The 25,965-nt window shown below is 36.8% G+C and overlaps 1 protein-coding gene across 5 annotated transcripts in view; it reads left to right on the forward strand.

Moving 5' to 3' along the window:
• LOC106884028 (uncharacterized) overlaps positions 1-22,532 on the forward strand; it is a 37,046-nt gene extending 14,514 nt beyond the window's left edge. For 2 of the 5 annotated variants that reach the window (XM_089362543.1, XM_014935207.3), the window contains 2 exons: positions 15,150-15,274; positions 18,250-22,532. In XM_089362543.1, the coding sequence (XP_089218669.1) occupies positions 18,950-21,562 (2,613 nt within the window). In that variant the 5' untranslated portion in view covers positions 15,150-15,274; positions 18,250-18,949 and the 3' untranslated portion in view covers positions 21,563-22,532. Of the gene's footprint in view, positions 1-15,149; positions 15,275-15,936; positions 15,995-18,249 lie in introns of all 5 variants that reach the window. The other 3 variants (XM_089362542.1, XM_014935206.3, XM_014935208.3) reach the window with 2 other exon arrangements.
• Positions 22,533-25,965: the final 3,433 nt, after the last annotated feature.

Below are 25,965 nucleotides of genomic sequence, written 5' to 3' on the forward strand. Positions count from 1 at the left end.
GAGGCTATAGTAGAAGACACTTGCCCAAGGTGCCACGTAATGGGAATGAACCTGATACCATGTGGTTTGCAAGCAAGCTACTTACCAGACAGCCACTCCTTTTATGTATATATAAAAACACACTCACAAAACTTCTGAAGTCATTCAGTAGTTCAATTATATATATATATATAAACACTCACACAGAAAGCTACTGAAGCCATTCAGTGGTTCTATTCTCTAAACTCTAAACATACTTTTAAATTTATCGAGGTTGACATTGACCAATACTACTCTAGCATATACCCTATTCTTCCAAACAAAGCTCTAATTTTCACCAGAAAACACTTGAACCTATCTCACGATGATATTGGTATCATCTTAGCAGCCTGCTGACCTATCATACTATTCAATGGAAAATCCTGGGCCTGTAAGGATACACCCAACTTTTTTGACATCCCCATGGGACCCAGTGACTCTGCCCAAGTTACAGACCTTGTAGGCTGTTACCTAGTTAACGGTCTTTAAGAACAATTCCCTAACATCTCCGGTGGTCTATACAGAGATGATGTTCTATTTGCAATCCAGAATTTTAGCAATTAGAAAATTGAACAGACTAGAAAAAGATAAAAAATTTTTTTTTTTTAAATGGCCTTAGCATTTCCTTCTGTAACAACTTTAAAACTGCCAGTTTCTTAGATGTCACCCTGGACTTACAAAACCAAACCTTCTAACCATACCACAAACATGATGAGAACCTCAACTACGTCAACTTTTCCTCCAACCACCCAACTTCCATCATAAAATATATCGTAGATAGTGTTTCCTCTCTATCTGTCAATAAGAAAATATTTGGCCAATATGCAGAATATTATAATACCTTTGGAAATGTGCTGTGCGTGAGAAGACCCGGCAAGCCAAGTAAGATCGTTGCCAGTGCCCCTGGACTGGTTCTTGTGCGGGTGGCACATGAGATGCACCATTTTGAGCGTGGCCGTTGCCAGTACCGCCTGACTGGCTCCCGTAGGATTTTCGAGCGAGATCGTTGCCAGTGCCCCTGGACTGGCTTGTGCGGGTGGCACATAAAAGACACCATTTCGAGCGTGGCCGTTTTCGTGCGGGTGACACGTAAAAGCACCCACTACACTCTCTGAGTGGTTGGCATTAGGAAGGGCATCCAGCTGTAGAAACTCTGCCAAATTAGATTGGAGCCTGGTGTTGCCATCCGGTTTCACCAGTCCTCAGTCAAATCGTCCAACCCATGCTAGCATGGAAAGCGGACGTTAAACGATGATGATGATGATGATGATGATGACCGGCAATATGCTGGTTATAAAAATTCAATCGAATATATCCCTATGTGGTATATTTTTCCCTCCACTAAACCCAAAACCCAAAACAGTTCTGCCCCAACCTCAAATAGAGCACAAAATATCTGCCATATCCCACTACCCCACTATCCATCCAAATCTCTATCCATCCAAATCTCCCACCAGGTAATCCCTAATTCTAGATATGTAGCAACCCACTGAAATCGACACCAGTGTGCACCTCCAAAGCCCTATCCTCACCCCAATAATCCCACCAATCGGAATAAACAAACAAGAACCTGCAACATTATCTGGTTCCATCTCCTTTTTTTCCTTAATGTTTGGTGGTGTTAAAAGTGGTATATATATATATATATATATATGTATATGTAGATATATGCAGTCATCACGTTTGGTTAAAATGGCTTATTGATGTTGTTTCTCTTTTTTTCTCTGATGAGAAGATTGCATTGTTTTACATGATTTTATTCCCTCTGGAATAATACCAATGCTTTCTTCAAAACATATGTCAGAAGTATAAAGATTTGAATAACACCTGTGTTTAACTCCATTTCTTTATTTATATGTCATATTTTTTCCATGTTATTGTACACATTAAAAAAATACACATACATTTATATGTATATATATAAATGTTTATTTATATATATATATATATATATATATATATATATATAATATATGCTGAGACTCCCTTCGGTCATGACAGACCATGGGATTGCACCTAGAAAGTTACCCTCCCAGGCACAAGTCCAGGCAAAAGTCCAGGCAAGGTTGTTTATGGAAGACCAGCAGTTGCCCATGCATACTAGCCTCCCCTCTCCACGCCACCAGTGTTATCCAAGGGAAAAGCAAAGGGACCGCAACTCATTTCTACAGCTGGATGAACTGGAGTAACATAAAATAAAGTGTCTTGCTCAAGAACACAACACGCAGTCCGGTCTGGGATTCGAACTCACAACCTCACGATCGTAGCTCAACGCTCTAACCACTGAGCCATGCACCTTCGCATATATATGTATATATAATATATATATATATGTGTGTGTATATATATATATATATATATATATATATATATATATATATATATATGTACAAATTTAGTAAATGGAGTAAAACGCATATGTTAAATGAATTCTTTTATTTCCAACATATGTTTCGAAGATTACAAATTGTACCTTCCAAAGGAATAGGTGATGTTGATAAGGATGTAATCTTCTCTTCAGGGAAATACATAGGAACCAGCTTAACCGTAAGACATTTTAACCGAATATGAGAACTGTAGTAAGAGAAGGTTGGTACGTAACTTATTTGAAAAAAAACATTGGCGGTTGGAACGCTACAAGACAGTACGTTGGGCAAGAAGGGAAGGAAAAAAGGGAATTTAGAGTTTAGAGTTGGGAGATAATAAGATGATTTAAATCCGATAAAGATTGGAGAAGAATGTTTTATGTATAATGGGACTGCAAAGGGGAGTTAATCTTGTATTTATACAAGCAGTGTTGACATAAATGTATATAATCATATATATATATATATATATATATATATATATATATATATATATATATATATATATATATACATACACCCATACATACATGTGCATACACATATATATACTCACATATATATACACATACACAATTTTATACATATACATAAATGTGTACACACATGCATATATACACAAGCATGCATACACATATACACACACACACACATGTATACACATGGACACATACACGCATATATACACACACATTTGTACGCATATACACACGGTAGGCATGTGGTGATTGATATTAAAGCAGTGCTATATGTATAGGAAAATGATGCTTATATTAATTAGTAAGATATTAAATGATTGACAATTAATAAAGGTAATTGGTGGTCTATTAATCTACAGAGATAGATTATGTTGTTAAGTTAGATGGAAATGAGAGGGGCAAGAAGAAGGGGTTAAAGGAGTAAAAATTACTTGTAAAAACTAAGTTAATATTATTACCAAAGTTTACTTCGATAATCACGTTCAATATCTGTTGGTGCAATGGTTTTCCAAGAGATAAAATAGCATTTTATATTGTTCAGTAATTTATACGCCATAGAGCAGAGAGAAGAGAATATTTATGTTTTGGATTCATCTTATGATGATTACAGGTAGTAGATTGGTTTCGTAACATCAATGATAAACATAACACCAAATTTATCCAGTTTGATATATCTAATTTCTATTCTTCAATTAACTCCATTATATTAAATAAAGCACTTTGGTTTGCTCACAATAAGGCGGGTCTTTCTAGAGAAGAGATTGGTGTTGTTTTAGCCGCCAGAAAATCTATAATTAAATTTAATAATAAACTAGGGACACGTAAGGACACTCCAGATGGTTTTGACGTCCCTATGGGAAGCTCCGACTCAGCACAAATAGCTGACTTGGTCTGCACATATATTCTATATGAATTGGCATACCAATTCCCAACCATTAAGGGTGGTCTATACCGGGATGACTGTTTACTTTATCTAAATAATACCACAAACCAAAAAATATAAAAAATTAAAAATAGACTAGTCAGATTTTTCAGTAGAATGGGCTTTAATATAACCTTTGAAGATGAAACATCCATAGCCAATTTCCTAGATGTCACTCTAGACCTACACACAAAAACCTTCTTCTCTTACCACAAACCCTCCACTAACTTTAAGTATATTGGCCAGTTTAGTAATCATCCCAAATCGGAAACAAGAAATTTAGTTAGGAACATCTCACTTAGATTATCAAACCTATCCACAAATGAAAATATTTTCAATAAGGAAGCTGACTTTTACAACTCTGCCTTATTAAAAGCAGGGTATAAAGAAAAAGTTAGTTACATTAATTCTACTTACGAAATTGATACCTGTAATGATATAGATATTAAAATTGATAGCAACGATAAATACAATAATCATTCTCATCATAAACCTATTGACGATAACAAACAATCAAACGTTTCTTTACATTATAGGGGAGTTTAAACCCTTTTTCAATAATAATAATAATAGATTGAAGTTCTTTAGAAATAATAATAACACACATACTAAACCTAAATCTGATAAAAATATCTGGCTGATAATTCCATTTGGAAAACAAATTAAATCAAATCTGGTTTCCCAGATCCGAAATGCTGTTAATAAGAATTTTCCAAGACATTCTTACTATTACCCAGTCATAAACACGCACAAGGTTAGATTTGGATTCTCAAACACTAAAAACATCTCGCAAATAATATCCGCACACAATATAAGACTATTAAATTCACAAGAAAGTACCGATAGCAATAACATTAATTCAGACAATACAAACCATTACTATCATAACAATAATAATACTAATAATAAACCAAGGAACAATAATTATAATATGAAATATAGTAATAATAATTACAACAACAACATCATTATTTCGGAAGTTAATAGCAAAAGAATTAGTTTTTTAAGTGATAATGCCAAACTCAAAAACACTATATATCAATGCCAGATCAGCACTCCTACAAATGTGTCTTTTTACATTGGATCATCCCCTTCACCAATATCCACTAGAATTTCTAACCATTATTCTTCCTTTAAAGATAGAAATAAACGCAATACCACGAGCCTTAGCAAATTAATTTGGGAACTTAAAGAGAACAGCATAAAATTTAAATTAGACTGGCTAATTCTATCCACATCTATACCATATGACAAAGGTAAGAAATTCTGCCCATTATGCAATACGGAACTGTTCTTCATTTTATTCTCGAAGAATAAACTGGTGAACACGTTCATCGAAAACTCATACAGATGTAAACACTGGCAGCAACATGTATTTTTTTCCTTCAGGTAAAAAAATGCTTATTTATATAACGTTGACAACTCAACTTGTAACATATTAGTTCCTCAAATAATTCAAGAGACACATGTTAATTATACCTTTATATGTAAAAAAATATGGTAGACTTATCTCGCTTGATATATGTTATCTAAACACTCTTAATTTTTGAACCCAAATTAGAACACCAATAACATCTATAAACATATACTCAAACATTACTTTCAGTTCAACTTAACATAAACATTACTTCCTACGATGTTCAATATGTTGTGCTCAATTAACCTTATTCACTTGATTTCATAGTTCTTTCGTACATCCATATCATTCATTTACTACTTTCACTTTATTCAGCAAAAACAGGAGTTATTTATCCTGTTCCAAGTTATATTAGTGGCATTATTCTACGTCTACGAATTCCATTTGTCCTCTTAAACTTCCTTAGACACATCTAAGATTCTGAAAACAATCCTAGTTCATTGTAAGATGAATCCAAAACATATAAATATTCTCTTCTCTCTGCTCTATGGCGTATAAATTACTGAACAATATAACATTCTATTTCATCTCTTGGAAAACCCTTGCACTAACAGATATCGAACGTGATTATCGAAGTAAACTTTGGAAATAATATTAACTTAGTCTTTACAAGTAATTTTTACTCCTTCACCCCCTTCTTCTTGCCTCTTTCATTTCCATCTAACTTAACAACATAATCTATCTCTGTAGATTAATAGACCACCAATTACCTTTATTAATTGTCAATCATTTAATATCTTATTAATATCTTATTAATTAATATAAGCATCATTTTCCTATACATATAGCACTGCTTTAATATCAGTCACCACACGACTACCGTGTGTATATGCGTATTAGTTTAACGCTCGGGAATAGAGAAAGTCTTTGACGTTTCGAGCCTACGCTCTTCAACTGAAAGGAACACAGAAAGAAACAAGGAGAAAAGAAATATAAATGTAGTGGTCAGCGATCTACCATGGCGAATATATATGTGTATGTATATATATGTGTATGTATATATATGTGTATGTATATATATGTGTATGTATATATATGTATTTAAACTTCCCTGTACGGTTCATGCTTTGGACTGCCACTAATACTATTATTTATAACTAATAGTAATATTTTTATGTTAATAGATTATTCACTTAGTTCATTTCGGAAGGTACCTTGGAGCTTCGCACAGACAAGCAAGCATGGTTGAGGTGAATGTTTTTAAATTTGGCTTTTTTTAACTGATGAGTGGATAAGTGCTTCTCAGTACACGACCAGAAATCGATATTAGGTTATCTGCCATTCCTTTTGTATATGAGTCTACCTTCTAGAAGGAAGTTCTCATGAGAACTAGGGGTGCTTCATTTCCATTGGTTCACATGCAAGTCAACCCATAGCTGAGACCCTAACTGGTGATACTACTCTGGATCAGAGTAGGCTTGGGAACAATCGTGGATAAAGTTCTGCACTTCTCAAAACCCAGGAACTCCCAAACTAGATCCTCACTACCAAACACACACATGCATGCATACACACACATGCATGCATACACACACATGCATGCATACACACACACTCACATTGCCACCCCCACATTTACACTCCATTTTTAAATTTAGATTTTCCATGCCATCATAGGTTGGAGGAGGTTCATTAAGACCATATTCTTCAACCAGGTGCCATTCCTGTTGTCAACCCTGGCCTGTTTTTCAACTGAGATATTTTGACTCGGCTAATCTTCACACATTGAAACAGATGAATTGATGGGAGACATAAACATAATGTTACTATTATTCACAAGGTGTCGATGCAGAGACACAAGAAAAACAGTCAGATACACAAACACACTTCTGTATAGTTTCTGTCTGCCAATTTCACATCAAGACATAGGTTAGATTGGAGCTTATCCAAGGGGCAGTGGGTTGGAACTCAAATCCATGTGATTACAAAGCAAAGTTACACTACACTCATATATGTATAAACATACATGTATATCTATCCATCCGTATGTATATATATATATATATATATATATATAGCATCATCATCATTGTTTAATGTCCATTTTCCATGCTAACATGGGTTGGACGGTTCGACCGGGGTCTGGGAAGCCAGGGGGCTGCACCAGGCTCCAGTCTGACCTGGCAGTGTTTCTACAGCTGGATTCCCTTCCTAACGCAAACTACTCCGTGAGTGTAGTGGGTGCATTTTACGTGCCACCGGCACAGGGACAAGGGGAGGCTGGCAATGGCCACGATCGGTTGGTGCTTTTTATGTGCCACTGGCACGGAAGCCGGTCAAGGCAGCTCTGGCATCGGCCACGTTCGGATGCTGCTTTTTACATGCCACCGGCATGGGTATCACAACTATAATTTCCATTTGATTTTTATTTTGATGTTGATGTACTTGACTCAAGGTCTCCTCAAGCACAGAAGGTCGCCCTATGATCCAAGGTACTTGAATGGGCTGGGGCTGGTTATGTGAAGCTGGTGTAGGATACGCCGTGAACTCATTTTATTTGTCAGGTGTCCGCAGTCACAGCTTATCTCCAGTAATATATATATATATATATATATATATACACCAGCCCATTTATGAATATCCCTCATTCATTGGACAATGAACTTTGCTTGCAAAGACCTATTGAGGCAAGTGTAAACAAATCAAAATCGCTGACGTGGCCGATGACAGTACCGCTTGATTGGCACTCGTGCCAGTGGAACGTTAAAAGCACATCCAAGTGTGATCATTATCAGGTCCATGGATTGGCTCCCATGCCGGTGACATTTGAAAAGCACCATTCAAATGTCATTGTTCCCAATGTCGCTTTACTGGCACATGTGCTGGTGGCATGTGAAAAACAACATTCGAGTGTGGTCGTTGTCAGTGCCGCTGGACTGGCTCCTGTGCAGGTAGCACATAAAAACACCTTTTGAGCATGGTCATTGCCAGAACCACTTGACTGGCCCTCGTGTTGGTGGCACGTAAAAGCACCCACTACACTCTTAGAGTGGTTGGCATTAAGAAGGGCATCCAGCTGTAGAAACTTTGCCAGATCAGATTGAGCCTGGTGCAGCCTCTGGCTCACTAGTCCTCAGTCAAACTGTCCAACCCATGCCAGCATGGAAAGTGGACGTTAAACGATGATGATGATGATGATATACACACACATATACATAGTTGAAATTTACAGAAAAACAAAAGACAAAGACAAGTGTATGAACAACAAGCAGGTCTATCAGTTTGATGCTCAGGAAAGTGAGATCCTAGGCTCTTCAACAGAAAGGAATAAGTGAAAATAAATGGAGAGAGAATAAAAAAACTTGTGGATTTAGCAGTCAAGCATGGCGACTATGTATATATATATATATATATATATATATAAACAAAATTAAGGGATCAGCAAACAGGTTGCTTCACCACATACCGAAGTTCAGAAATAGCAGCTAAAAATGCTGAAACTCCAACAGATAGCAGTTACCCGCAACTCACATAGGCAAAACAAGAAGAAAAATAATGAACTAAACTAGCCATAGTTAATCATAGACATGTTTCTGGTTTAGAAGGAAAAACTCTTCATTACCTCATCGGTATGATATTCCTGTTGTAAATTCGACGATACTGGCAAATGTGCATGCATGATCTAGCGCCATCATTGCAGTCTACACATTTTGAAAGTATCTCCAAATCTACATAGGCGAGCCAGCCCATCATCTTCCCTCACGGATTACCATGTGCGTCGCAGGCGGTACCGCAGAAAATCTGTGGTTTACTATCCGGGAGTGAATAATTAATTATTACATTTAAAAGGGTAAAGGATTATCAATTATCAATTTATTAATTATCAATTTATTAATAAATTAATAATTAATAATTTTTACCAAGCTATCTGTTGGAGTTTCAGCATTTTTAGCTGCTATTTCTGAACTTCGGTATGTGATGAAGCAACCTGTTTGCTGATCCCTTAATTTTGTTTATAAATGTATAAGAACTTTTAAATAAGTTCCACACCGATAATGGTGTTTACATACCAAAAGGGCTTGGTAAAAATTATTAATTATTAATTTATTAATAAATTGATAATCCTTTACCCTTTTAATTGTAATAATATATATATATATATATATATATATATATATATATATTGTCTAATCAATAAGTATCCGGACTGCTGCCATAGTAATGAAGCTAAAGCACGAAGAGTGAAGCTGCATGGCACAGATTGACCTTGAACTCTGCTGTGCATGCACTCTAAGTTTTAACGTTCTAGCTCATTTTTGTTGTTTACAGCAGTGCTTGAAAGGAAGGTGTGTAGCATGTGATCATCACATTGACCATGAGAAAGAAATTTGAGCAGAGAATCTGCATCAAATTTTGCCAAAAGCTTGGTGATATTTGCTCAGAGGCCTACGTAAAGTTTTCAAAAACTTTTCATCATTCTCACCACAAGCAAGGAGATCTTGTGCAACTGAAACCCGAGTGTCTTTTTGGTCAGCTGAAAGCAGTTTTGGCACAAACTTGGCAGACATGCATTTCATACCGAAATCTTCAGTGATAAGGGACTGAACTGAACTAATTTGTACATCCTCTGATAACTCATGCATGGTGATTTGATGATTCCCCCTCACAGCTGTACGCACATCTGTGATGTTTTCCTCTGTTCTGCTGGTTGATGGTCTCCCAAAATGTTTGTCAATATTGACATTTTTTCGGCCATTTTGGAAACGTCTGAACCACTGATACTCTTGTGTGTGGCTCATACATTCCTCTCCATACACTTTCTGCAACCTTGCATAGGCCTCTGAGCAGGTGTCACCATGACAACTGTCTCTGTCATGGTCAATGCAACAATCACATGCTACATACCTTCCTTCCAAGCACTGGTGTAAACAGTGGAAGTAAGCTAGAATGTTAAAACTTAGTGCGCATGCACAGCAGAGTTCAAAGTCAATCTTTTCCAAGCGGCTTCACTCTGTGTGCCTTGGCTTCTTTTCTATGGGAACAGTCTGGATGCTTACTGATCAGACCTTGTATATATATATATATATAAAGACACTCACACACACACACACACACACACCACTGGTTGTCAAGAGGTGATGGCGGAGGGGGGGGGGGGACAAACAGACAGACACACACACACGCATACACACACACATATATATATATATATATATATATATATATATATATGATGGGGTTCTTTCAGTTTCCGTCTAGCAAATCCACAAGGCTTTGGTTGGCCTGAAGCTATAGTAGGAGACACCCAAAGTACCTCACAGTGGGACTGAACCTGGAACCTTGTGGTTGGGAAGCAACCTTCTTACCACACAGCCACTCCTGTGCCTCTAATATATGTATGTGTACATATATATATGAGGGGGTACCTAAAAGAAAGTGGAATTTTGCAATATTATTTTATTCACTTAGTTTTACATGTTTACACTTTTATTGCCTTCAAAATATTCTCCATTTGAAGCGATGCATCGGTTCAGATGCATTTTCTACTGTTTGAATCAGTGCTGGAACTCTTGGAAAGTGATGCCTTTTAAGGCCTCTATCGTTTTTTCTTCACCTCTTCCACATCTGCAAATTCTGTAGCATCGGCTTTCATTACCAGTGATGACCTTTGAAAAAAGGTTCAGATCAATTTCCAAATGTTCTTTCAGTTCATGACATACATTCAATTGTGACTGCTTTTGATCTTCCATGAGCAAGCGAGGCACAAATTTTGCAACTCTTTTCATTTGCAATTCCTCACTGAAAATTCGTTGGCAGGAACGCCAGGACACACCAGTCATATCAACAAGTTCGTCAGTTGTTCGGTGATGATCCTCCAAGATTAATTCATGAATTTTCATGACGTTTTCATTTGTTTGGGAGGTCAACAGTTGCCCTGAACGAGGTTGGTCTTCAAGCGACAAATGACCATTCCTAAAGCATAAAAACCACTCGTAAACTTGTGTTTTGCTCATGGCAATATCCTTGTAAGCTGTTAGATGCATGACAACTGTTTTGGCTGCTGTTTTTCCTGGCAGAAAACAGAATTTCATCGAAGCATGCTGGTCCTTTGTTTCAGCCATTGCAAAATCGATGAACAGGGGAGAAGCACTGCAAAGTTAAGACACACCTCATGGCAGTAAGACCTCACCTGATGCCGCCAGTCGGCATACTGATGCCTGAGGATCACATCAAGCTTGAACTACGATGGGCTTGTCCCACAAGAAATGTTTTGGGTTACTTTTGGATACCCTCTCGTATATATATATATATATATATATATATATATATATATATGTGTGTGTGTGTGTATATATGTGTTTTTATATCATTAATAAATTCGTAGAACATTTATTTGCTCAAGATAATTGAGCACTCAACATAAGTTCAGTTATATATTCTTTTAGAATATTACTTATAAAAGTTATATATATATATAGATATATATGGGAGAATATACAAATAATAACAACAGACGAGGACAGGTGGGGTAAATAACAAAAGTATATATTAGTATGACGCTCGGGAATACGGAAAGTCTTTGACGTTTAGAGCTACGCTCTTCAACAGAAAGAATACGGAGACAAGGAGAAAAACACGGAGAAAAAAAATTGAATAGTGTTCAGTCAACGGTCAATCATAATAATGGCCGATCATAACAATGGCTGACCGGAAGTTAGAAATTCTTATTTCAGGAGAGCTAAGAAAGGGGGAGATAACAAACGGTGATCGGGAACGAGGGGCTGTGTGTGGGAGGTAGAATGCTGGTGATCTTGACGTATGTAGTGTGAAAATGGGGAAGGGAGAAAGGGAGAAAGTAGTTGGTCAGTTGTAGTGTGTGCGTGGTGTGATGCGAGGGTATTGGTGTGGTGTGCGTGGTGTGATGCGAGGGTATTGGTGTGGTGTGATGTGAGGGTGTTGGGAGGTGGGGAAGGCATGGGTGGAGTGTGGGTTATATATATATACAGTAAATTCAAATTACGGCAAACGTAAATAAACAAATGAAGTTTGCTTTTAGAAGTGTTGAGATGTCTTAGAAAGTTAAAGAAGTGATTTTAAATTCTCAATCGCAGAATAATGCTAATAATATAGCCTGAACAGGATAAACTACCCCTATTTTGCATAGAAAAGTGTAGGTGGCTAGCTGTGGATTCGAACTCACATCCCCGTGATTACGCTTCACAATGCTTTGACCGATTAAGCTAAACTACCCACTACAAATTCCTCTGCAAATTTAAGATATATAAATCTCGCTTTATGAGACGCTCTCATATGTTAAATTCAAATTACGACAAACGTAAATAAACAAACGAAGTTTGTTTTTAGAAGTGTTGAAATGTCTTAGAAAGTTATAGGTATCATCATCATCACATATATATATATATATATATATATATATATATATATATATATATATATATATATATATATATATATATATATATATATATATATATATCATCATCATCATCGTTTAACATCCGCTGTCCCAGCTGGTATGGGTTGGATGGTTTGACTGAGGACTAGCAAGGCAAGAGGTTGCACCAGGCTCCAGTCTGATCTGGTAAGGTTTCTACAGCTGGATGCCCTTCCTGTATCCAACCACTTGAAGAGTGTAGTGGGTACTTTTTACGTGCCCCAGGCACGGTGGGGGGGGGGGCAGTCTGGCAACAGGACCCATCAGGCGACACTGGCACGGGACCCATCAGGTGACACTGGCATTGACCACGGTTGTATGGTGCTTTTTATGTGCTACCGGCATGGATGCCAGTCAGGCGGTACTGGCATCGGCCATGACAATGATTTCACTTGACTCAACAGGTCTTCTAGAGCACAGCGTATTGCCCAATGATTGAATGGGCCAGTTATGTGACACTGGCATAGGCCATGGTTATGGTCTCACTTGGCTTGCTGGGTCTTCATAAGCACAGCATATCTCCAAAGATCTCAGTCGTTTGTCATTGCTTCAATGAGGCCCAACGTTTGAAGGTTGTGCTTCACCACCTTGTCCAAGCCTTCCTGGGTCTACCTTTTCCACTGGTCCCCTCTACTGTTAGGGTGTGACACTTCTTCACACAGCTGTCCTCATCTATACGTAACACATGACCATGCCAATGTAGTCGTCTCTCTCGCACACCAGCAGAGGTAGGAGCTCTCTGAACTTTGTCCAGGCTATTCTTATTCTAGCAGCTACCCTCTTAGAGTATCCACCCCCACTACTGACTTGGTCACCTAGGTAGCGGAAGTTCTCAACTACTTCTAGTTTTCCCACTGGCATGTGATGGAAGCTGTTTTCTGCACATTTTCAGTCTTTATTGCCCTTGTGCATCTACCACACACAAAAACTATATATATATATATATATATATATATATATATATATATATAATAGGGACAAAATCGAAAATTACAGGTAAAAACTCAATTAAAATCATTTTATAAAAAATAAAAATTAAATTGAGCTTTACAGATGAGTTCATGAAACTTGGTTCTTTTCCCTAAAACTATATATATATATATATATATATATATATATATGCGCTTTGTGAGTGGATTTGATAAACAGAAACTGAAAGAAGCCTGCCGTTTGTCCCCCCACCCACCATTGCTTGACAAGCAATGTTGGTGTGTTTATGTCCCTGTGACTTCACGGTTTGGCAAAAGAGACTGATAGAATAAGTACTAGACTTACAAAGAATAAATCCTGGTGTTGATTTCTTTGACTAAAAGTGGTGCTCCAGCATGGTCGCAGTCAAATGCCGAAAACAAGTAAAAGAAAAGAATAAAAGTATATATATATATATATATATATATATATCTACACACACACACACACACATTTATGTTTAAAACTGAGGTAATATTATGTTTAATGATGTAAAAGAACAGATAGATACATGCAATTAGTGCTCAAGTCGACCTGCTGCCTAATTTCCAACTTGAACTGCGACTTATAAAGCATGTGTTTTTATAGCTGCCTAAATGAAGATTGGCTACAGACAGTGTTCCAGTTGAGCAGGTACATGATAATAGAAATAAATTTATAAACTGGCAAATCACTGGTATGAGGTTAGTTAATGACATAAACATTGATATAACATGAAGCTAGACTTGATCGATTCACTGTTGATTGCTTGCAGTGAAATGCACCGTCTGTGCTTCTATTCTTGAAACAGCTGGAAAAGACTACTTGTCGTCCAGTTTTGGGTCCTACTTACAATAACCAGCTTTACCTAATATCAAAAATTTTCTGTCTGTTGACACAATTGGGATTCCACTATACCTCTTGTGCTCTTACAGTTTACATTGTCTACACAATTTATTCCTACCTACACCTTTTTGCAAATTGAATACAAGTATTTTCCAGATGGCAGTAAAGTTTTCTGTATGGTTTGTTGTTAACTAAAACTTTTTCTTTGCTAGGTTTATATTTAGATATCTTGATTCTCAGCACTGCTTTTATGTTGTCAGCTTTTCCACTAATTGTTTGCCTGACTCAGCTATGAGAACTATTTTGTCAGAATACAAGGTTCCCATGGACAGTTTAATCTTGAACCACTGTTACAGTCTGGCAAACTGTAATAAACAACAGGGGTTGAAAATTGAACCCTTTTGGATCCTTACTAACATTTCTGAATATGTTGCTAACTCTCATCTTGTTCACATTACCCATTTACATGGCTTGCACAACTCTCAAGCTATTCATCTACACCTAGCTTTGTTAACATACACTCAACTATGGAGAGTGGCCTTTCTCAGGTTCACATGCTCAGTATAGTGGTTCTCTCTTTGCAAAGAATGTTTATAGTTGTCTCTCTAAGAAGAGGGTATCAGTGGATTCCTCTCCTGGCACAAACTTAAACTGCTTCTCATTTAAGCTAATTCTCTTTTTAATTAGCTCTACTGTAACCCTTTCTCTGCTATTTTCATAATTTAGTTTATCAGTTTAATGCTTTCTTCTCCCTAAGGCATCTAGCAGTTGGCAATGATATTACCACACCAGTTATTGGAGATGACATTTCCTTGTCATATTTGATTGAGTGTTCAAGTAACTAGTGCACATTCTACTTTGCCTGATGTTTTCAGCATCTCAGTGAGTATCTCTCATGGTCCAACTACTTTCTTTGCCTTCATATTCTTGATGGAAGTTTTCACCTGATTGCTGTGTAGTTGTTTGTCAGCTGGTCTTTCTTGGAGTAGTCCCCGTCTCTCCTATGCAGTTTCTTCATTCAACAACCTCTCTCTTAGCTCCTGTTTTGCATTAGCCTCACTAATTCTTTTAACTATCCTTGTTAGTATATCAGACATAAGTTACTGAAAGAAAATTTGTGTATTTGATGGCAAAAAAATGTCAAATTATGTAAGAGGAAGGAGCCTGTGAAATTGGAAGATGGAAGAAGACTTAGAAGGAAGTGAAGGATTTTGATATTAGAATGTTTTATTTCACAAAAGATATGATGTAGGGACAATAACAATTAAAGAGATGTTGTATTCAAACTGTTTCACTCCAGTCCATGTCAGCATGGAAAGCTGGTCACAGAAATGATAATAATGAAAAGTAGCTTATAACTAAAATGATTTTATTACTTTTCCATAATTAAATTACTACTTTAATCTAATTAAAATTTAGTATAAATGTGTTTGATTTTTAAAAAATCTTTGATGCAAAGATTATCTTTAAAATCTGTAAATTCACATTGTTTTAAATTATTCTTGTAGCTTCAAGAGTTTGATGATATGATTGTTTATTTTTAGAATGACATTGTAGGCTAGGTGTGAGAGCCCAGATCTAGTCCATTTGAACATAAAACAGGTACAATATTTTGCTTGGATATGGCTGGTTTAAATGCTAAATTCATCATTTTATTATTTTTTCTCTGGTTTCATTCATTGGACTGTTTGTGGATGCTGGGGTTTTGCCATCAGGAGTTTAAACAAGCATACCAAATAATACTTATTTCACTGATCTCTGTTTGTCAAACTATAAGTTACATAAACATAAACCCAGTTTTTAGGCCAGTGTAAACTTGAACAGATGACACACATGCACACGCTATTTTTCAGATGTTAAGGTGTGATATGAGGGAAATTTGGTTGCTCTTTCTAGTAGTTTGATCGACCACTTTGGCTTGTTATCAACAAGAGTGAAGTTTCTGTTAACCATATTCTCATATTTTTTGCAGTGAAATATTCACTTTACTTTAAATTCAAATTACGATGAAAGTAAACAAAGTCTGCTTTAGAAGCGTTGAGATGTATTGAAAGATAAGGAAATAATTTTATTCTCAAACGCAGGATAATGCTAATAATATCGCACGAACAGGATAAACTACCAATATTTTGCAGAAAAATGTGTCGGTGAGCCAACGCATTTTTCTGCAAAATATGGATAATTTATCCTGTTCATGCGATATTATTAGCATTATCCTGCGTTTGAGAATAAAATCATTTTCTTATTCACTTTACTATTTCAATGACTTCTCCAAATGATGGTCTTTGCTAAAGATTCACTCTTTGTGCACTAACACAATTAATTATTCCATTCTAAATACCACTAAAGGAACCACTGCATGGATATTTACTGTGCCAGCAATTACAGCAAAACTTTTCTTAAATCACACCATACCATCTTAAAAAAGAATACATTGAATTAATGTCCACCTAAAAAAACGGAACGTTGATGACCAGATGACTTTCCTCAGTTTACAACAATAACGTTCCTTTCTATATTTCCTTAACCCTTTAACATTTAAACCAGCCAAATCAGGATTAAATAGTTTACCTGTTCTATGTTCAAATTGGCTAGATTTGGCCTTTCACACCTATCCTACAATGTCATTCTAAAAATGAATAATCATTAAAATCTTGAAGCTACGAGATAATGCGTGATTAATTCAAAACAGTGTGAATAAATATTATATTTGATGGAGTAACCCGAATGCTAATTGGTTAATAATATTGAGTTCTAAATTTCCATGGAAATTATTGATATATAAGAACTTTTCAAGTAACTTAAATTAGTGGATAGAGTAAAAATGTTTTTTATAGCACCTTGATAAAACATAGATATGGGAACAAACCAAAGAAGGAGCCTCTACATAGTTGTTCAATCTGCTACAAGTAGTTGCCAAGTATCCCTCAGATTACACTTTATCATTTTATATCTTGACACTATCTGACAGAGACCTTTACACTCCTAAAATTGTGATGGGCTTGGCTAAAATGGAAGTCTCATAAATATTTGTTTACATTAAAATTGTTATTTTTAGGTCAATAAGAGCATTGAAAGTAAGGTCAGGATTAAATAATATTAAGAAAAATCTGAGTTTTGAAAGTGGAATTAGCAGAAATTATGTAAATGAGCCTGCTTTCATTGTTAGGAACTAAAATAAAAGTTTTACATTCAGAAGAAAAGGTTGTCAGTTAATATAATCAAAAATACATGTTTGATATTTGATATTTGTGACATAGGTGTGAATGAAAACTGTAACCAAACTCAATGATGTGCAGTCTGTACTTACCTCCCTTTACATTCTGACTTCAAATTCTCCTGAACTCAAATTTGCCTTCCACCCTTTTAGAGTCGTCCATACTAACATTGATTAAATTTCTCCAAATTTGTGACTTTTACCAGAGTTAAATATAAAGTATATAAGATTGTCATGTAGTAATAAATTTAGCTCATTATGTAACTAAAGAATGGTAAACTCTCAGTACTTCTGTGTATCTGACGTAACAAGTGGCAACTTACATTAATGTCTGGAGAATGTTAAACTTTAGTTGTATGAGGTCTATATAAAATGCTATGGCAATAAAATAAAGGCAATAATTTAAAATTCAGTGTTGTTGATAGCTAAATTAATTATTGTATAAAGACTGCAGGAGAGAGACAGTAATGTATACTCTACAGAAAAGGAAATTAAAAATGCCTAATCAATGATTACTGTTTTAAATTATTATTTATTTGTTTTAATACAATATTTTCATAAATGTTTGTGTAATTTTAAAATCAAGTGTATATTTAAATATAAAGCAATATTAATTGATATTTCTTTCTATTTTTCACAGGTTTCTTTTCTTTGTTCTTCAACTTTGGAACCGAAGATGTTAGAAGAGACTAATGATTGCAATTGATTTTACAAACAATTATAAGTTGGAGTTTCCAAATTTTCTATAGTGTTTTTTCACTGTTTAATGATGGATTATAACATTATTTTTAATACCCATTTGACCTCATGTCAGAGAACAATATAACATTGTTCTACCATTTTGTTATGTCAAATGATGAGATTTTGAAACAACTTATTTAAATAATGAAGTATTTTAATAACTGTTGATGAAAACATTCTCTTTATCTTTAATCACTTTGGCTGTTTTGCCAGATAAGAGAAGTATCAATTTTTTATGAACAATCATTTTTCTTTTTCAATCTTTTTCCTCAGTAGTGCACAAACATGACTGTCTGACCAGTTTCTTTCGAAATAGGATTTTATATTTATATCTTTGTAAAAGTAAACCTACTTGTTATTTTATTAGGCAACTTGCATTTTGTTGCCTTGCTAACTGTTTTGAAACCAATGTTATGCACTAAAAAGAGGAGGCTCACTTTTCAATTTAGATAATGTACTATATTAAGTATTTAAAATTTTTAACTTTAAGGATATTTTATTGACCTCATATTGTATATAGATATATATATATATACATATATATATGTGTGTGCGTATGTATATCAAAATACATTTGGAAGTCTTAATCAACACACAAAATGTATGCATTTCAACCACTATATGCAATGGGGAATCCTCAGTTCAATTTTACCCCTCCTACATCTGCAACTCCAGGGTTACCAACAATGCCGCCAAATGGCCAGCATCTCCATACCAACCATCTGCATCATCATTCAATGAAACGCTCATCTGGAATGAGCAACTGTTGTGGCAGCAGTAGTAGTAGCAGTGGTGGACCGAATCCTTCAACTTTGCATAATCAGACTTCTGATCAACCAACAATATCTTCACCACCTCCCTCATCTTCAGCAGCATCACCACCCTTAAAAACTAGTACTCCATCAACCAGCGCTATTTCATCACCAACAACTACAACCACTTCATCAGTGGAACAAAGAAGTGGGACAGGAATTACTAGTCATTCCCATTCACATCCCTATAACACTACCACTGGTAGTGGCACCAGTGGTGGTGGTAGCAGTACTACTAAACCTTACAAATGTCAAGTATGCCGGAAGGGTTTTGCACGGAGGTCAACGTTCAACAGTCATGAGCGAACAAGGGATTCAGAAAAACACTTTAACTGTGCATATTGTTCAAAAGCGTTTCCAAAACGAGATCGTTTGCGATCACATGAACTCACACATACGGGCATCCGCCCTTTTGCCTGTCCAGATTGTCCACGTGCTTTCAGCCAGAGGACTTCGCTTGACAACCATCGTCGTACACATACTGGAGAGAAACCTTTTATCTGTTTCTATTGTTCAAAGGCGTTTGCCCAGCGGGCTAACTTAGACAATCACAAGAGGATCCATACTGGTGAACGTCCGTTTTGTTGTTTTTTTTGTGGCAAATGCTTCTCTCAGCGTGCAACCTTAATGAATCATGAACGAACCCATTTTACAAATAAATTTAATAACCATCAGAGTAATGGTATCATTGCTAATAACAACAATGAGGATAATGCCAGTGAAAATGGCAACAATGGAAGTAACAGTAGTACTCCTGCAATGCCATTCTTTCCTGGTCCAGACATGGTTGTGTTTCCTCCGAGGCCTGGACTCACAATGAACAACAGCAATATTTCACCTGAACAATGTGCTACATCACCATCATCACAGCATCGAGTTCAGTCAGCAGGTTCTACCTCAACAAAACCATCAGCAGATCCATCATCATCACCATCGTCATCGGCAACTCCAAATAATTCATCTCATCTAGGCTCTGGTAAGGCCTCTTTTGGCAGTTTCTCTTCTCATCATCTTAACAATGAGCAGAGATCTAGATCTGACAACCACAACAATGATCGGTCTTCTTCATCATCAACACCAACTGGAACTTCTGGTGGTTCAACTGTACCATTTAGTTTTAACTCTAACGCTATGTTCTCACGACGTATGAATATGAACCACTTGGGTCCTAATCATGTCATTGGCAACAATATTGTAGATCCTATTGAACAGCGTATTCATGCACGCAGTCTAAAAACATTTGATTGCTCAATATGCAGCAAAGCTTTCTCTCAGAAAGCAAGTCTTGACAATCATCTGCGCACCCACACAGGTGTTAAGCCATTTACCTGTAGCTTCTGTTGTAAAGCTTTCACTCAAAGAGCCAGCTTGGATAACCATCGCCGTATACATACTGGTGAGAAGCCATTTAACTGTGACATCTGTCAGCGTGCATTTTCTCAGCGAGCAACCCTAAAAAATCATGAAAAGACTCACACAGGTTCATCATCACGAGCATTTTCTAATCGTAGCAGTATTGGTGGTAGTGACACTGAAGGTGGTGGAAGCAGCAGTGGTGGACGAAGTGGACGAAATCGAGGAGGAAGTGGGAGTGGCAGTGGGGGGAGCACGAGTACCCCAACGGAAACATTTTCTACAGGAAGTAGGCATCATTTATCAAGGAATGAATCTAAGGCTAATGGTAGTAGCAGTTCTGCTGGCAATGCTACTTCTACTAGTGGAGGTGGTAGTAGTGGCAGTGGTAACAGCAGTGGCCGTGCTGGTAGTGGCAGTAGTAGTAATAATACTGGTAGTAGTAACAATAATAATAATAGTAATGCAGGTAGTGGAAATAGTAGCAATCATCATTCAAGTAGTGACCATACTGGCAGTGCTGCGGTCAGCAGTTCTGGCCATGGACACCACCAACAACAACATCATCATTCAAGCCACCAACCACCACCATTGGAAAGTAATACAACCAGTAATAATAGCAACAGCAACAACACTAACCCACACCATCAGCAGCAACATCCTCACCATCATCAACCACAGCACCATAGTAACAGCCACCAACATCCTAGCCATCATCATCACCACCATCATCAACACCAACAAGCCCCTCCACCACAACCACATCCACCACCACCTCCACAACAGCATCATCACCATCACCCACACAGTAGCCATCACCATCATCGAGATTCACAGCCCCTTACCCTCAAGCAACAATCATCAAGTATTATTTCAAAGTGGGTGTCATCGACTTGCCTACAGCAGCGCGGAAGCAGCAATGGTATTGATAGTAATTTTGGTTGGCCATCAACACCACTTGCTCCAAGGTGGAGCACAGGCTGGGCTGATGCAGCTAATACAAATCCTTGCGGAGTACTTCACAACAAACAACGGGATTTAAGCTAAGAGAATTTGAATTAAACTGTATGTACTGCCATACAAAGCAAAACACTCTCTCTCTCTCTCTCTCTCTCTCTCTCTCTCTCTCTCTCTCTCACATACACCACAGATACACCTGTTAGTGTGTAAATATGAAAAAGTATGTGTGTGTGTATGTGTGTGTATAAGTGTGTATACAGAAATATACATATGTAGTATATTATATTTAATTAATTCTATGCTAAAACTAAATTGTCTACTAATCGTTTTTTAAAAACTAAAATAGCCAAGTACTTTTAATGTATTTAAAGAGGTGTATATGCATACAGTGAATTAAAAAAAATAGTTAAGACCATCCAACACTTGTATGATGCTGTGCATTCATCATTACTATTCACTCGTGGTAAACTTCACATATATCATTCAAACATTCTTGTACATATACAAATAATAACATATGTGTGTATATATTTATAATAGTATAGACATTTTTATGTACACACATACATTTAGAAGAATAATGTAAGTTTGTATATGTATATACACCAAAATATCAATATAAATATGTACTCATATTTGTATGTGATAGTGTGTGCTTGCTTTCACAATGCATTGATACACGCGTGCATGCACACACACACACACAAAAATATAGTCATGGAATCACACACATTACAAAATTTCAATCATGTTTTACACTGACAAATATTTCGCTTATACATTTGAACATATATATGTAAAACTCATAGAGTTTGAAATGTTTGAAATAAAAAAATAAAAAAACCTTCATGATAAACACACATACAAGCACACTAACGTATCCACCCACACAATAAAAATGTGATTTTAATTTCAACCAGATTCATTGCTTGATTTTCCTTCCTATTGTGCTTCTATACCTATGTATGATTTCATTGTAATGTATATGTATATACTTAAATGAATATGTAAAATCATGGTTTATAAATAAATTGTTGATGTATATAAAAGTATGTAATAATGTATTTGTGTTCACATTATAATCATCTGCATATGTGATGTCTCTTTGTATGGTGAGTGCTTATACAAGTCCATATATGTGTGTGCTTTTGTGTGAATGGTATCATCATCATCATCATCATCATCATTTAATGTCCCTTGTCCATGGGTTGGACGGTTTGACCATGGTTGGCAAGCTGGACTCTAGTCTGATTTGGCATGGTTTCTACGACTGGATGCCTTTTCTAATGCAACCTCTCCAAAAGTAAAATGGGTGCTTTTTATGTGCCATAAGCATGGGTACCATTTGCATGACACTAGTGTCTGCCATGACTATGATTTCACTTGGTTTGATGGGTCTTCTTCTTTAGCACGGAATAATGCCATAGGTCTTGGTCATTTGTCAATTGTATATGTGTTTATATTTGTATCCATCCATCTCTTTCTCTTTCTATCTATCTATCTATCTATCTATCTATCTATCTATCTATCTATCTATCTATCTAAAAAAAGTTTAGACTCCAGGTGAATATGGTACTTAAGTTTAGGCACCAGAATTAAGTATGGTATTATCCATACAAATTCAAAATAAGGTGATTAAAATCACAATAAGCAAAGTTAATGCAGTACGATCGTTTCATGCGACTCCATTTATTTAAGCAATGTGAACATTAGATCAAATGTAAAATGCAGAGCAATCCTCAGCTGCAGAAAGATATAGAAATTTACTGAAATTACATTTCAACAGAAGGACATATTTTTATAACTACATTTAAACTCTCCAAGTAGAAAGGAAGAATCCAAAAAAACATTTTGACTTAGTCAGACCATACAGGCTACAGTAATGTTCATATTGCTTAAATAAATGGAGTCGTATGAAATGATCGTACTGCATTAACTTTGGATATCCTTGTTGCTTATTTTGATATCTATCTATCTATCTCTCTATCTATCCAGCTATATATAATTATATATATGACATATGTCATGTGTTTGTATCTTGTTATTATTGTTATTATTATATTGTATAACAATATACAAATATTGTTATATTTGTATGTTGTTATTATTGTAAACAAACAAGTAAATTGACAAAATACAATGTCTGCAAGTTGATGACTACCACCTATTCCCCTCCATTTTCTTATTGCTATATTTATATATATATATATATATATATAGATATTAATATTTCTAAGTCTCTCTAAAGGAGATATATATATATATGTATATATATATATATATATATATATATATATATATATATATATATATATATATATATATATATCTGGCTTCCATGCCGGTGGCACGTAAAAAGCACCATTTGAGCGTGATCGTTACTAGCATCGCCTTACTGGCACTTGTGCCAGTCGCATGTGAACAAAACATTCAAGCGAGGTCGTTGCCAGCACCACTACACTGACTCCTGTACAGGTGGCATGTAAAAACACCATTTGAGCGTGGCTGTTGCCAGTACCGCCAGACTGGCTCTCATGCTGGTGGCATGTAAAAGCACCCACTAGACTCTCGGAGTGGGTGATATAGCCAGATATATATATATATATATATATATATATATATATATATATATATATATATATATCATCATCGTTTAACGCCCGCCTTCCATGCTAGCATGGGTTGGACGATTTGATTAAGGACTGGTGAACCAGATGGCTGCACCAGGCTCCAATCTGATTTGGCAGAGTTTCTACAGCTGGATGCCCTTCTTTACGTCAACCACTCCAAGAGTGTAGTGGGTGCTTTTACGTGCCACTGGCACGAGGGTCAGTCAGGCGGTACTGGCAACGGCCATGCTCAAAATGGCGTTTTTTACATGCCACCTGCACAGGAGCCAGTCCAGCGGCACTGGCAACAACCTCGCTCGAATGTTTTTTCATGTGCCATTGGCACAAGTGCCAGTAGGGCGATGCTGGTAACTATCATGCTCAAATGGTGCTATTTATGTGTCAGTGGAACGGAAACCAGACCGCTGCTCTTGCAATGATCACACTTGGACAGTACTCTTAGCATTCCACTGGCATTGAATTTGGTCAGTCATCATATATATATTTATATATATGTATTTATATATATATGTATTTATATATATATAAATATTTATATATATATATGTATATATATATATATATATATATATATATATATATGTTTCATCATCATCATCATTGTTTAACGTCCGCTTTCCATGCTAGCATGGGTTGGACAATTTGACTGAAGACTGGCGAACCAAATGGCTACACCAGGCTCCAATCTAATCTGGCAGAGTTTCTACTGTTGGATGCCCTTCCTAATGCCAACCACTCGAAGAGTGTAGTGAGTGCTTTTACGTGCCACCAGCATGAGAGCCAGTCTGGCGGTACTGGCAACAGCCACGCTCAAATGGTGTTTTTACGTGCCACCTGCACAGGAGTCAGTGTAGCGATGCAACGACCTCGCTTGAATGTTTCGTTCACATGCCACTGGCACAAGTGCCAGTAAGGCGATGCTAGTAACGATCATGCTCAAATGGTGCTTTTTACGTGCCATCGGCATGGAAGCCAGACCGCTGCTCTGGCAGTGATCCTGCTCGGATGGTGCGGTTAGTGCTCCACTGACATGGGTGCCAGTCATTGAATTTGGTTCTGTTATGATTTCACTTGCCCCAACAGGTCTTCGCAAGCAGAATTTAGTGTCCAATGAAGGATGGTTGGCATATGTGCCAGTCGTTGAATTTGGTTTGATTTCGATTTCAATTTTGATTTCACTTGCCTCAACAGGGCTTAGCAAGCAGGGATTTGTGTCCAAAGAAGGAAAGGTATGCATAAGTGGGCTAGCTACACCCCTGGTAAAGGTCACGGGTAATGGTTTCACTTGGCTTGCCGGGTCTTCTCACACACAGCATATTTCGAAAGGTCTTGGTCACTAGTCATTACCTTGGTGAGGCCTAATGTTTGAAGGTAATGCTTCACCACCTCATCCCAGGTCTTCCTGGGTCTACCTCTTCCACAGGTACCATCAACCGCTTGGCTGTGGCACTTTTTCACACAGCTATCCTCATCTATTCTCGCCAAATGACCATACCGGTGCAATCGTCTCTCTTGCACACCACAACTGATGCTTCTTAGGTCCAACTTTTCTCTCAAGGTACTAACACTCTGTCGAGTATGCACACTGACATTACACATCCATCGGAGCATACTGGCTTCGTTCTTTGTGAGCTTACGCATGTCTTCAGCAGTCACAGCCCATGTTTCACTGCCATGTAGCATGGCTGTTCGTACACATGCGTCATACAGTCTGCCTTTTACTCTGAGTGATAGGCCCTTTGTCACCAACAGAGGTAAGAGCTCTCTGAACTTTGCCCAGGCTATTCTTATTCTAGCAGCTACAGTTTCAGCGCACCGTCCCCCACTACTGACTCGGTCACCTAGGTAAAGGAAGCTATC

This window comes from Octopus bimaculoides, chromosome 14 (assembly GCF_046866305.1).
Source record: "Octopus bimaculoides isolate indiv1 chromosome 14, ASM4686630v1, whole genome shotgun sequence".
In the NCBI taxonomy this organism is placed as follows: domain Eukaryota; kingdom Metazoa; phylum Mollusca; class Cephalopoda; order Octopoda; family Octopodidae; genus Octopus; species Octopus bimaculoides.